The sequence below is a fragment of the Heptranchias perlo genome, chromosome 45, assembly GCF_035084215.1.
Source record: "Heptranchias perlo isolate sHepPer1 chromosome 45, sHepPer1.hap1, whole genome shotgun sequence".
Lineage (NCBI taxonomy): Eukaryota > Metazoa > Chordata > Chondrichthyes > Hexanchiformes > Hexanchidae > Heptranchias > Heptranchias perlo.
The window spans coordinates 2,524,879-2,539,805 of record NC_090369.1 but is presented as its reverse complement, the minus strand read 5'-3'; the positions used below and the strand labels follow the sequence as shown (position 1 = coordinate 2,539,805).

Sequence of the window (14,927 nt, the reverse complement as noted above, 5' to 3'; positions counted from 1 at the left end):
ACTCCTGTCCGTTTTTTCCTTCTTCCTCCGTCAAATTTTTTTTTTGAAATGCACAGTCACGGTCTGCGTTAAATAAAAGAGGCGGAGAGAGCGCCGTCCTCCAGGGCGCCAGTCGGTGTCGCTAACTTGTTTGGTGTTAATGGAGAAGGAGTGACCTCCGCTGTGTGAAGGGGCCGGGGTGGGGGCAGGGTCGGAGAGAATACAAAAATCACTGGCCGTCCGGCTTCGTTTTCTTTGGGACGTTTGACGATTTCCTGCAAAAAAAAAATATTGAGCGAAACAGAAAAGAGTTTATTCCTTGTGTCACCAGAGTCCACAGATCTCTCGTTGCTGATCGAAAGACAAGCGGAGAACAAACTAAGCAAAGTTTATTCGGAGACTGGCTGGTGCAGTCCGTTAAGGAGCTTTACTCTGCTCTACCTGCCCTGGGAGTGTTTGATGGGACAGTGTAGAGGGAGCTTTACTCTGTATCTAACCCTGTACCTGCCCTGGGTGTGTTTGATGGGACAGTGCAGAGGGAGCTTTACTCTGTATCTAACCCTGTACCTGCCCTGGGAGTGTTTGATGGGACAGTGTCGAGGGAGCTTTACTCTGTATCTAACCCTGTACCTGCCCTGGGAGTGTTTGATGCGACAGTGTAGAGGGAGCTTTACTCTGTATCTAACCCTGTACCTGCCCTGTGAGTGTTTGATGCGACAGTGTAGAGGGAGCTTTACTCTGTATCTAACCCGTGCTGTACCTGCCCTGGGAGTGTTTGATGGGACAGTGTAGAGGGAGCTTTACTCTGTATCTAACCCTGTACCTGACCCTGGGAGTGTTTGATGGGGACAGTGTAGAGGGAGCTTTACTCTGTATCTAACCCTGTACCTGCCCTGGGAGTGTTTGATGCGACAGTGTAGAGGGAGCTTTACTCTGTATCTAACCCCGTACCTGCTCTGGGAGTGTTTGATGGGACAGTGTAGAGGGAGCTTTACTCTGTATCTAACCCTGTACCTGCCCTGTGAGTGTTTGATGCGACAGTGTAGAGGGAGCTTTACTCTGTATCTAACCCGTGCTGTACCTGCCCTGGGAGTGTTTGATGGGACAGTGTAGAGGGAGCTTTACTCTGTATCTAACCCTGTACCTGCCCTGAGGGTGTGAAATGAGATGTATTCTTTTCCCCAACGCCAACAGCTTTCACCTTAATGAGCACAAATTTTACAAAAGCACAATTTGACTCCCAAACCACACAACCGCCTCACAGAGCGGCTGCCAGGCATCAGCGACGTCTCCTCCAAAGCAGCTGTCAGCCAGCCCAGGTATACAAAAGGAGAGCGGACAAGCTGGCCGCTCTCTTCAATGACCTGGTGACTGGGGTGAGGAAGCAAATTGGTGGAGAACGACGGCCGCCTGAAAAATCGAACGCACCAACCTCCCCTTCAAAGGCCCCCGGGTGAAAGGAAGGACGCAGGGTCCAAACCCCAAGTCTCGGCTAAGCTCACTGATCTCAGCTGGGCTGCGATAATTAACTTGGCCTCAGTGCCCTTTGGTCGGGCGGGGGGTGGGGCTGGGGAGGGAGTCTTCGGCCGCAAAGCCTCCTGCGTGGGAGCTTCGGGCGAGGACGGGGTTGGGAATAGGCCGTGATGGCCCCCATGGTAGAATAGCTGGACAAATTGCACCGTTGAGAATCACACTTGGAGAATGGGAGCCTGCAGATCCGAAGCCCAATCAGCACCTTTTCCGGGAGGGAGGGAGGGGGGTGGGGGAAGACCAAATGGCTGCAGGGCAAACAAAAAATAATTTAAACAGATGTAAAGTCAGGGGTATTGGAAACAAAGGCTTGCAATGATACAGTGTCTTTTACAATCTCAGTGTAGCCAACGTAGTACTTATTTTTGAAGTGTAGTCACTGTTGTAATGTAGGAAACACAGCAGCCAATTTGCGCACAGCAAGATCCCACAAACTGACATGACCTGATCATCTGTTTTTAGTGATGTTGGTTGAGGGATAAACATTGGCCCCAGGACACCGGGGAGAACTCCTCTGCTCTTCTTCGAAATAGTGGCCGTGGGATCTTTTACATCCACGAGAGGGCAGATGGTGTCTCCCGCTCTCCCGCCCCTCCCACAGGGCGGCGCTCCCTCACTACCACTCCTCCCGCGGGGCGGCGCTCCCACCGCTGCCGCCCCTCCCACAGGGCGGCGCTCCCTCACTACCACTCCTCCTACAGGGCGGCGCTCCCTCACTACCGCCCCTCCCACAGGGCGGCGCTCCCTCCGCTACCGCCCCTCCTGTGGGGCGGCGCTCCCTCCGCTACCGCCCCTCCCGTGGGGCAGCGCTCCCTCCGCTACCGCCCCTCCCGTGGGGCAGCGCTCCCTCCGCTACCACCCCTCCCACAGGGCGGCGCTCCCTCCGCTACCGCCCCTCCCACAGGGCGGCGCTCCCTCCACTACCGCCCCTCCCGTGGGGCAGCGCTCCCTCCACTACCGCCCCTCCCGTGGGGCAGCGCTCCCTCCGCTACCGCCCCTCCCGTGGGGCGGCGCTCCCTCGCTACTGGCAATGGGAGTGTCAGCCTCGGTTTTGTGCCCGAGTCTCCAGAGTGGAGACTGGAACCCACAACTTTCTGACTCCGAGGCAGGAGTGTGTCCCACTGGTCTGCAGGCGATAATTAACCTTTAGGGAGCCGATTGTTATCTCTCTTTATATAAAGTGTCCTCTCTTGTTCCACACACTCAAAAGGAGTTGGGAGTTATTAATTATCTGTGGGGTAGCGAGCATCACTAAACAAAAGCCAAGTGTAATTACCTATTTTGTTCACCCACCCCCAAGGAAAAACAGCCTCGGCTACAAGTGAATGAGCTCCTTACGTTTCTGGTGAGGCAATGGGCCGTTTCACTGCAGGCTTCACCGCTGAGCCATCTTTGTTGATTTCTGAAAAGGCAACAGGACAAAAAGTCAGTGAGACCCTCACACGGTGAGCTCTGCGCTGCGGGGGGCGAGCTGACCTCAGCTGGTTTAGTGGTGGTAGGGTTAGTACAAATGGCCTCAGTGCCCCCGAGGTTTTGCGGGAGGAGGGGTGGAGATAGAAGGAAAACAAAGTTTCAGTCCCCGATCGCTCACCACTGACTCCCGTTGGAAAAATCGTTATGTCTTGGTGCGCGTGAACAGGACTGGGCTTGTTTCCGATGCCCTCTGTAGTCAAATAGCCAGTCACTGTCCAGACTCATAGTTGAAGAATTGTCACTTGGGGTGGGGGTTCACATTGGAATGGTGCCTGGGATCTGTGTAACCGTAGCCCGGCGAGAGTCAGCACCTACCAGAGAGAGGCGCGCCGAGCGAGAGGGGGGGTGCGAGATCTCCGAGGGCGGTCGGTCGGTCCGAGAGAGATCGGTCCGAGACAGATCCAAGACAGAGAGAGGGAGACCAAGAAACGGAGGGACAGAGAACGAGAGACAAAGACAGACAGAGACAGTCAGAGACACACACACACACGCCTTGAACGTACCTTGGAGCCACCTGACTTGTGTGGCGGGTCCGTAACCTTTCTCGTTCCTGGCTGCTATCCTAAAGATGATGGCGGGCTTGGTGGTGTAGTCGATGTGTGCGTTGGAGAGGTTGGAGGACTGGACCAGGCACGAGGGATTGGGGCCACAGTAGACACGCATGAAGGCCAGCTGGGCCGGGCTGTTGGGCTTCAGCTCCATGGTCTGGGTGCTCTGTATCGCCAGGTACACAGAGTACTCGATGATCTTGCCCGAGGTCATGGAGGGCGGCTCCCACGTCAGGTGGGCACCGTCCGGACTCTGCAGAGGGAGCACAAGTCAGTTTTACATCGAATTTCACAGCACAGAAACAGGCCATTTGGCCCATCTAGTCCATGCTGGTGTTTATGCTCCACACGAGCCTCCTTCCTCATCTCACCCTATCACCATATCCTTCTATTCCTTTCTCCCTCATGTGTTTATCGAGCTTCCCCTTAAATCCATCGATTCTATCCCCCTCAACCACTCCCTGTGGGAGCGAGTTCCACATTCTCACCACTCTCTGGGTAAAGAAGTTTCTCCTGAATTCCCGATTGGATTTATTAGCAACTCTCTTATATTTATGACCCCTAGTTTTGGTCTCCCCCACAAGTGGAAACATCTTCTCTACATCTACCCTATCGAACTCCTTTCATAATTCTAAAGACTGCCATCAGGTCACCCCTCAGCCTTCCCTTTTCTACAGAAAGGAGCCCCAAAGCCTGTTCAGTCTTTCCTGATAAGTTACGACGTCTCATTTCTGGTATCATCCTTGGGAATCTTTTTTTTTTGCACCTTCTCCAGCGCCTCTCTATCATTTTTGTAATACGGAGACGAGACCTGTGCACAGAAAGTTGCCTCAGACAGTGCGTGACGTCTGACAGGCAGGAACTGCACACGTTGGGCATGACCCTTTTAATACAATTACATAGGAACAGGAGTAGGCCATTCAGCCCCTCGTGCCTGCTCCGCCATTTGATAAGATCATGGCTGATCTGTGATCTAACTCCATATACCTGCCTTTGGCCTGTATCCCTTAGGTTGCCAAAAAGCTATCTATCTCAGATTTAAATTTAGCAATTGAACTCGTATCAATCGCCGTTAAGATCTGGAACAGCGAAGGATCACGCAGGGACGCGCCCTTACCTTGCTGATCTTGATGGCACAAGGCGCCCCTGGGAATCCCGGCAAGCACGTTTTGAAAGCGGAGATTTCGCTGAAGGGTCCTCGCCCGCAGGCGTTGATGCCTGCTACCCGGAACTTGTAGGCAGTGCCCGGCTGCAGCTCCTGTCGTTTCAGCTGGCTGTAGTCTGGGAGGGGGGCAGTGTCATCCTACAACATGGGAGGCAGGAAGGAAAGGGTGGGGGGGAAAAAAACGAGACCCGTTAGGGACAGGAAAAGCGGAGAAGGGAGTGAAGGCTGTGGAGCAGTGGCACCTTTCCTTTTGCACTTGGGACCTGAGCTCCAATCCAGGCTGACAGGGATGTGAGCCTCTGCCTGTTGTGCGCCAGGCTCCTACATGAAATGAGTTTGGCCAGTCCCAACCTAGTTTTTTTTATTATTCGTTCTTGGGATGTGGGCGTCGCTGGCATTTATTGCCCATCCCTAACTGCCCCTTGAGAAGGTGGTGGTGAGCTGCCTTCTTGAACCGCTGCAGTCCGTGTGGTGAAGGTTCTCCCACAGTGCTGTTAGGGAGGGAGTTCCAGGATTTGGACCCAGCGACGATGAAGGAACGGCCGATATATTTCCAAGTCGGGATGGTGTGTGACTTGGAGAGGAACGTGCAGGTGGTGTTGTTCCCATGTGCCTGCTGCTCTTGTCCTTCTAGGTGGTAGAGGTCGCGGGTTTGGGAGGTGCTGTCGAAGAAGCCTTGGCGAGTTGCTGCAGTGCATCCTGTGGATGGTACACACTGCGGCCACTGTGCGCCGGTGGTGAAGGGAATGAATGTTTAGGGTGGTGGATGGGGTGCCAATCAAGCGGGCTGCTTTGTCCTGGATGGTGTCGAGTTTCTTGAGTGTTGTTGGAGCTGCACTCATCCAGGCAAGTGGAGAGTATTCCATCACATCCCTGACTTGTGCCTTGTAGACGGTGGAAAGGCTTTGGGGAGTCAGGTGGTGAGTCACTCGCCGCAGAATACCCAGCCTCTGACCTGCTTTTGTAGCCACAATATATGTGTGTGGCTGGTCCAGTTAAGTTTCTGGTCAATGGTGACCCCCAGGATGTTGATGGTGGGGGATTCGGCGATGGTAATGCTGTTGAATGTCAAGGGGAGGTCGTTAGACTCTCTCTTGTTGGAGATGGTCATTGCCTGGCATTTGTCTGGCGCGAATGTTACTTGCCAATTGTCAGCCCAAGCCTGGATGTTGTCCAGGTCTTGCTGCATGCAGGCTCGGACTGCTTCATTATTTGAGGGGTTGCGAATGGAACTGAACACTGTGCAATCAGCGAACATCCCCATTTCTGACCTTATGATGGAGGGAAGGTCATTGATGAAGCAGCTGAAGATGGTTGGGCCTAGGACACTGCCCTGAGGAACTCCTGCAGCAATGCCCTGGGGCTGAGATGATTGGCCTCCAACAACCACTACCATCTTCCTTTGTGCTCGGTATGATTCCAGCCACTGGAGAGTTTTCCCCCTGATTCCCATTGACTTCAATTTTACTGGAGCTCCTTGGTGCCACGCTCGGTCAAATGTTGCCTTGATGTCAAGGGCAGTCACTCTCACCTCACCTCTGGAATTCAGCTCTTTTGTCCATGTTTGGACCAAGGCTGTCATGAGGTCTGGAGCCGAGTGGTCCTGACGGAACCCAAAGTTGGTATCAGATGCCCAAGCACGGTACAGAAGTGCCCGTAAACCCCCTGCACACATGGACACCGAGCTGCTAATCTCATCCGGGACCACAGGGGTGGCTGACAAGGGAAGTACATAAAAATTACAGTGCAGAAACAGGCCATTCAGCCCAACTGGTCTATGTTGGTGTTTATGCTCCACACGAGCCTCCTCCCACCCCTCTTCATCTCATCCTATCAACTTATCCTTTTATTCCTTCTCCCTCATGTACTTATCCAGCTTCCCTTAGGGTGGGGGCAAACAGTGTTGCAGGTAGGGCGCTCCTCCGAGGGGAGGTGGGGGAATCTGCCCATCTTTGGACTGAACCTGGGGGAGGCAGCAAACCTCTCTAAGCACGGGAATAAACGTTCCCCCGACACGCATCATGTGTCTCTGCAACCCCCCCACCGCCCACACAACCCAGGGCTCGGCCTGGCTGCGATTTCCTCCACGCTCACACTATCATTCCCTCGACTTTAGATGATTAAGGGGTGATAGAATCATAGAAGTTACAACATGGAAACAGGCCCTTCGGCCCAACATGTCCATGTCGCCCAGTTTATACCACTAAGCTAGTCCCAATTGCCTGCACTTGGCCCATATCCCTCTATACCCATCTTACCCATGTAACTGTCCAAATGCTTTTTAAAAGACAAAATTGTACCCGCCTCTACTACTGCCTCTGGCAGCTCGTTCCAGACACTCACCACCCTTTGAGTGAAAAAATTGCCCCTCTGGACCCTTTTGTATCTCTCCCCTCTCACCTTAAATCTATGCCCCCTCATTATAGACTCCCCTACCTTTGGGAAAAGATTTTGACTATCTACCTTATCTATGCCCCTCATTATTTTATAGACTTCTATAAGATCACCCCTAAACCTCCTACTCTCCAGGGGAAAAAGTCTCAGTCTATCCAACCTCCCCCTATAAGTCAAACCATCATAGTTATGTCATAGTTGTCATGTTTATATTGTCATAGTTATGCCTTTCTCAATCATTATTTTAAACCCTAGTCTATTAGATGATAAAGGGGTGATCTGAAACTATTTCTTCTGGGACGGGGTCCAGAACAAGGGGACATAACCTTAAAATTAGAGCTAGGCCGTTCAAGGGTGATGTCGGGAAGCACTTCTTCACACATAGGAGGGGGGAAATCTGGAACTCTCTCCCCCAAAAAGGCTGTGGATCGATTGGAGCTCTCGAGACCGAGACCGACAGATTTTTGTTGGGTCAGGGCATCGAGGAACGAAGGCGGGTAAAATGGAGCTCGGATACAGATCAGCCGTGATCTGACTGAATGGCGGAGCCGGCTCGAGGGGCTGCACGGCCTCCCCCTGTTCCTACGAGCGCCCACTTGGCTGAGGCAGTGAAAGGGGGCAACCTGCTCCTGTGGGACCCTGTGCCCCAGGGAGAGTCAGCGGCGTCAGGAGAAGAGCAATGGACATAAAACAGGCGCTGCTACTCACGTCTCTGGTGGACGACCCCTCAGGCGGAAGGTGATAATGTGTCACCACTGTGGTTGTTCCCTTGATCACTCCGACGTCAACCCACTGGTTCAGATCCTTCTTGACGGGGGGTTTCGGGGCCACGGGGGCTGCGTCCCGTTTCTGAAGGGGGGGGGGGGGGGGAAGAAAAGAGAAGGAAGATGCTCGATTAACACTCGGCGCTCCGGGGAAAACGCGAATGCACTGCTGCGTCAGTCTCCCGCTGAAAGGTCGTGCGCCACCCGAAATGAAGGTGCTGCCTCTTGTCACTCTCCCTTAAATCACCTCACTTTTCTCAACACCTGCGCCCTCGGACGTCAGCCTTGGCACAGGTTGTCTCACTCTCTCCCCTCCGGGTCAGAAGGTCGTGGGTTCGAGCCTCACTCCAGATACTTGAGCCCCGTAACCCAGGCCCGACACTGCCCCGGTACTGGCACCGAGGGAGCGCCGCACTGTCGGAGGGGCGGCACCGAGGGAGCGCCGCACTGTCGGGAGGGGCGGCACCGAGGGAGCGCCGCACTGTCGGGAGGGGCGGCACCGAGGGAGCGCCGCACTGTCGGGAGGGGCGGCACCGAGGGAGCGCCGCACTGTCGGGAGGGGCGGTAAACTGAGGACCCCCGTCTGCCCTCTCCGGTGGACGTCAAAGATCCGACTGCCACTATTGGAAGAAGAGCAGGGATATCCTGACCAATATTTATCCAACCAACAGCACAAAAAAAAAATCATCTGGTCATTTATCTCACTGCTGTTGGTGGGATCTTGCTGTGCGCAAATTGCCCTCTGCGTTTGCCTACATTCCAACAGTGACCACACTTTGCACTGGCTGTGAAGCGCTTCGAGTCGTCCCTGAGGTTGCGAATGGCACTACAGAAATGCAAGTCTTCTCTTTCCTGTGCCTGTAACAGCAGAGTGGCATTCCAATTGCGGGGATTAAAAAATTCAAGTCTGTCCTCGGTTGTAATTTTCTCAGGTGAAGCTCTCTGACCGGTTTGGCCACCTGTTTCAGGGGGCTGTGCCCCACGACCTTCGGACTGCCCCTGTTCCCCAATGGGATGGAACCCAATGGCAACGCTCCCCCCCAACGCCCATTCCAGAACTACACTCAACAGAGTCGCTGCCAGACAAAGCGTCCCACTTCCCCTCAGCCGCAACTTTTCTAGAAGGCACGCGCAATGCTTCTAGAACGCCAGTCCTTCAAAAGCCCACGCACAGCGTTTCTGGAACCTGTCACACACCGTGACACGAGAATCCACTTTGCCCACACAGCACCCCTCCCCGAACAGCAGTTCCAGAACCCCAGCCACAGGCATAGCGGTTCTAGAATGCCAGTCCCCAGAGGAGCCCAAACACAGCAGTGCTTCTATAACCCAGTTCCAAATGCACAGCACCCCCCACCCCCACAGCAGTTCTAGACCCCCAGCCATATGCATGGTGGTGCTAGAACGGCATTTCCAGGGAGCATTGGTCAAACGCAGCAGTTCTAGAGCACGCACCCAACACAGCCTCTAGAACCCAGTTCCAAACGTACCGCCCTCCCCCCACAGCAGTTCCAGAGACTCCAGTCATGCACACGGTTGTTCTGGAGCGCAGTCTCTAGGGGTGGCCTTGGACAGACGCAGGGCTTCTAGTACGCACATGGTGCTTCTGGAGCCCAGTCCCAAACACACAGCACTTCCAAATCGCACACCGACCATCTTACCACAGCAGCCGATTCGATCCCGTTGGCGACTTCCGCCAGCGTTGCAGCGGCCTGTAGTTTGGCGGGGCTCGCCACGGCAACGGGCTGCGGAGAGGCAAGAGAACTGGACGGCGCCAAACCTGTTGGGGGAATAAGGAGACGCCCCAAGTGAATTAGACACACTGACAACACGTTAAACACCCCAGGGGAAAGCACCACCCCACCCACCCCACAACCCGATAAATAAATCCTCAGGTTGTGGGCGTCGCTGGCAAAGCCGGCATTTATTGCCCGTCCCTGGTACAACCGAGGGGCTCACCAGGCCACTTCAGACTCGACCACGTTGGCGTGGGACGGGAGTCACATACAGGCCAGACCGGGTAAGGACGGCAGGGTTTCTTTGTCTGAAGGACATTCGTGAACCAGTTGGGTTTTTACGACAATCCGACAGATTCACGGTCACTTTTACTGATCCCAGCTTTTTATTTCCACTTTTTTTTGTTGTTGAATTCAAATCCTCTGGATTATTAGTCCGGTGACTCTCAAAACTGCCGAGGTGGGATTCAAACTTACGTTCTCTGGATTATTACTGAATCCACCACACTGCCGCACCCATTAAAGGGGGTCGGACTAAAGCTCCTGGAACGGATCAGTGGGTAAAGTCAGGGTCAGTGCCGGACTGACTCATGTGGATCTGAAGTTCCCTGCTCTGTCTGAAATCAGCCGGGAGAGTGGGGGGGAAGACGACGATTAACTTCTCCACCCTTGGGCATGGAGGGTTCCTCCTTCTGATCGTTCAGGAACCGCTGTGCGAAATCAGAAACAATCGGGCGAGGACGGGGCTCGGGCTGCGATGCCCCCCCCCCCCGCCGTGGTCGAATAGCTCGCTGAGACGCAACTGTCTGGGCTCATGCCACTGAGGCCCGGGGCGAGGTTCCTGGGGGAGGGCAGGTGCCCGTGGGACCTGTAACCCAGTGCGAGCTAGTTCTCTCAGGAGGGACGGAAGGTAGGGGCCGGGAAACGACAACTTGCATTTATAAGGCACCATTAACGTAGTGAAACGTCCCAAGGCGCTTCATAGGAGCGTAAATCAGACACAACCGAGCCACCTAAGGAGATATTAGGACAGGTGACCTAAAGCTTGGTCAAAGAGGTCGGTTTTAAGGAGCGTCTTAAAGGAGGAGAGAGAGAGGCGGAGAGGTTTAGGGAGGGAATTCCAGAGCTTAGGGCTGAGGCGGCTGAAGGCACGGCCGCCAATGGTGGGGCGATGGGAATCGGGGGATGCGTAAGAGGCTAGAATTGGTGGAGCGCAGAGATCTGGGAGGGTCGTAGGGGCTGGAGGAGGTTACAGGGATGGGCGGGGGGGGGTGAGGGCCACGGAGGGATTGGAACACGAGGATGAGAATTTTAAAATCGAGGCTTTGCCAGACCGGGAGCCAGTGTAGGTCGGCGAGCGCAGGAGCGGGTGATGGGTGAACGGGACACGGTGCGAGTTAGGATACGAGGCAGCAGAGCTTTGGATCAGCTGATGTTTACGGAGGGTGAAAAGATGGGAGGTCGGTGAGGGGAGCATTGGAATAGTCGAGTCTGGAGGGCAACTAGGATATCGGTAAACCCCACGGGGTGGGTGCGGCGACGGGCGAACGAAAACACGAGAGAGAGAGAGAGAGAGAGAGAGAGAGAGAGAGAGGGAGAAGGGTCAAAGGTGCTGACTTACTCTCGGTGGTTGGCGGGGGGAGGAGTCCGTGGGCGCTGGTAACCGCCCCGCCCAGCTCGCCTAGCCCGTTGCTCTCGCTGGCCGGGTCGTTGAGGCTGTCGGCGGGTGCCAGGGCCTCGGTGGGCAGCTGCGGCTGGCTCTGCCCGGCCCCCTGGAGCTGCTGATGCTGATGCTGCTGCTGCTGCTGCTGGACGAGCACCGCCAGGTCCTGGTGGGCGAGCACAGCCAAGGGGAGGGCTGACTGCCGGGCCTCGTTGGTCTCCCCGGTCAGCTGGCCCAGGTCCGACTCGTGCGGCTGCTGCCTCGCCTCTGACGTGTCCATTGGTTCCCCGGGACCTTGGTAGGGTGAAAGAGATATTAACACATTTTTGTTAGGCGAGGGTATCAAATGTTATGGAACAAGGCGGGCGGATGAAGTTAAGATACAGATAAGATAATGATCTGATTGAATGGCGGAACAGGCTCGAGGGGCTGAATGGCCTCCATCTGTTCCATTGTACCAGATTCGAGGGGCTGAATGGCCACCTCCTATTCCTATACACTGGCTTCAAAGCAAATCGACGACATGCCCACTAATGCATCAACAAATCTTTTCCGTCTGCCCCACTTTTACAAAATAAATGTAGTTATCCCCTCCCTTCAACAAACCTGCAACCCATTTAATAATACTTATCTGTGACGGTGTCAGCTGTGGCTCAGTGGGTCTCACTCCACCTCCGAGTCAGAAGATCCGTGGGTTTCAGCCCCCACTCCAGAGACTTGAGCCCATAATCTAGACTGACACATCGGTGCCGGGACCGAGGGGGCGCCGCACCGCCGGGACCGAGGGGGCGCCGCACCGCCGGGACCGAGGGGGCGCCGCACCGCCGGGACCGAGGGGGGCGCCGCACCGCCGGGACCGAGGGGGCGCCGCACCGCCGGGACCGAGGGGGCGCCGCACCGCCGGGACCGAGGGGGCGCCGCACCGCCGGGACCGAGGGGGCGCCGCACCGCCGGGACCGAGGGGGCGCCGCACCGCCGGGACCGAGGGGGCGCCGCACCGCCGGGACCGAGGGGGCGCCGCACCGCCGGGACCGAGGGGGCGCCGCACCGCCGGGACCGAGGGGGCGCCGCACCGCCGGGACCGAGGGGGCGCCGCACCGCCGGGACCGAGGGGGCGCCGCACCGCCGGGACCGAGGGGGCGCCGCACCGCCGGGACCGAGGGGGCGCCGCACCGCCGGGACCGAGGGGGCGCCGCACCGCCGGGACCGAGGGGGCGCCGCACCGCCGGGACCGAGGGGGCGCCGCACCGCCGGGACCGAGGGGGCGCCGCACCGCCGGGACCGAGGGGGCGCCGCACCGCCGGGACCGAGGGGGCGCCGCACCGCCGGGACCGAGGGGGCGCCGCACCGCCGGGACCGAGGGGGCGCCGGAGGGCCGGGACCGAGGGGGCGCCGGAGGGCCGGGACCGAGGGGGCGCCGGAGGGCCGGGACCGAGGGGGCGCCGGAGGGCCGGGACCGAGGGGGCGCCGGAGGGCCGGGACCGAGGGGGCGCCGGAGGGCCGGGACCGAGGGGGCGCCGGAGGGCCGGGACCGAGGGGGCGCCGGAGGGCCGGGACCGAGGGGGCGCCGGAGGGCCGGGACCGAGGGGGCGCCGGAGGGCCGGGACCGAGGGGGCGCCGGAGGGCCGGGACCGAGGGGGCGCCGGAGGGCCGGGACCGAGGGGGCGCCGGAGGGCCGGGACCGAGGGGGCGCCGGAGGGCCGGGACCGAGGGGGCGCCGGAGGGCCGGGACCGAGGGGGCGCCGGAGGGCCGGGACCGAGGGGGCGCCGCACCGCCGGGACCGAGGGGGCGCCGCACCGCCGGGACCGAGGGGGCGCCGCACCGCCGGGACCGAGGGGGCGCCGCACCGCCGGGACCGAGGGGGCGCCGCACCGCCGGGACCGAGGGGGCGCCAGAGGGCCGGGACCGAGGGGGCGCCGCACCGCCGGAGGGCCGGGACCGAGGGGGCGCCGCACCGCCGGAGGGGCTGTCTTTCGGATGAGACGTTAAACCGAGGGCCCCCGTCTGCCCTCTCGGGGGGACGTAAAAGATCCCACGGCCACAATTGGAAGAAGTGGGGGAGGTCTGTGGGATCTTGCTGTGCGCAAATTGGCTGCCGTGTGTTTCCTACATCACAACAGTGACTACACTTCAAAAGTACTTCATTGGCTGTAAAGCGCTTTGGGACGTCCTGAGGTGGTGAAAGGCGCTACATCAGTGCAAAGTCTTTCCCTTCTAACACCCACCCAGCCAGGGAGTTGGCCGTACCTACCCATTGCTGCTTGCTGGGCGGCCTGCAGCACTGCCTGCAGGGCCAACGCCTGCACCTCCTCCGAGACGGCAGCCTGCTCCGCCGCCTCCGCCGCCGCCGTCACCGCCAGCTCCTCGGGCGTCAGTCCCGTCAGCTCGCCCTGCGTCTCCGCCATCAGCTCCTGAGGAGGCGTCAGCTGCTCCGGGGCCGGCTGCTCGCTGTCCGCACCGGGATCCGCCTGCTCGGGGGGCTCCAGCGGGGCGGGCTTGGGCTCCGCGGGAGACGGCTCCTCGCTCGCAGGCCGCAGGGGGTCGGAGGCTGGGGCCGGAGCGGGCCCCTCTTCGGCTGTCGAGGAGGTCGGCTGGTCAGTCGTCGTCGATACGTTGGTCCCCTCGGATATCGAAGAGATGCTCTGAAATGGGGGGGGGGGAAGGAAATGTTCCATAAACTACACACCCCATCAAAAACCGGGCACATCCCATCAAAAACCGGGCACATCCCATCAAAAACCGGGCACATCTCAAACCTGATCTACAAGAGGGAGAGTTTCCGACTTGGGAGAAGAAATGAATTGTTGGCAGAAAGGGTAACTGAACTGGGAGTGTTTGATGGGACAGTGTAGAGGGAGCTTTACTCTGTATCTAACCCTGTACCTGCCCTGGGAGTGTTTGATGGGACAGTGTAGAGGGAGCTTTACTCTGTATCTAACCCTGTACCTGCCCTGGGAGTGTTTGACGGGACAGTGTAGAGGGAGCTTTACTCTGTATCTAACCCTGTACTTGCCCTGGGAGTGTTTGATGGGACAGTGTAGAGGGAGCTTTACTCTGTATCTAACCCTGTACCTGCCCTGGGAGTGTTTGATGGGGACAGTGTAGAGGGAGCTTTACTCTGTATCTAACCCTGTACTTGCCCCGGGAGTGTTTGATGGGACAGTGTAGAGGGAGCGTTACTCTGTATCTAGCCCTGTACCTGCCCTGGGAGTGTTTGATGGCTCAGTGTGGAGGGAGCTTTACTCTGTATCTAACCCTGTACCTGCCCTGTGAGTGTTTGATGGGACAGTGTAGAGGGAGCTTTACTCTGTATCTAACCCTGATTCCATTCCCGGTGTGGTCCTGAGCCCCATGCAGAGCAGAAAGGGCCCAGGTTCCACCCGAGTTAGCTGGGAGGAGCAAATGCTACAATTGGGCTCATGTAAAGGGGGGGATGGGGGAACGAGAGCAGAATTGGGCTCTGCTGCAATACCCCCAGACGTCGAGTAGCCTGCTAATGCTCAGCCTACACTTGCCTCGCACTTGGGTTCGGTACCACATGGGGGTCTGTACACTGGCAATACCTCAGAGGAAGATATTGGTGGGGGAGGGTTAAGATAAGGCTATCACAGTCAGCTTATGAATGAAACCCAACTCCCATAACATGTCGCGAGTTTATAGATCACAAACACTTT

General features: G+C 57.6%; 1 protein-coding gene across 1 annotated transcript in view; it reads right to left on the bottom strand.

Moving 5' to 3' along the window:
• Positions 1–14,927, bottom strand: part of LOC137306813 (host cell factor 1-like) — a 48,952-nt gene that overhangs the window by 889 nt on the left and 33,136 nt on the right. Inside the window, 8 exon segments of the mRNA XM_067976203.1 lie at positions 1–254; positions 2,848–2,911; positions 3,486–3,783; positions 4,648–4,833; positions 7,798–7,938; positions 9,515–9,633; positions 11,211–11,546; positions 13,505–13,895. The exon segment at positions 1–254 is cut by the window's left edge and continues 889 nt beyond it. Of these exon segments, the coding sequence (XP_067832304.1) occupies positions 209–254; positions 2,848–2,911; positions 3,486–3,783; positions 4,648–4,833; positions 7,798–7,938; positions 9,515–9,633; positions 11,211–11,546; positions 13,505–13,895 (1,581 nt within the window). The 3' untranslated portion in view covers positions 1–208.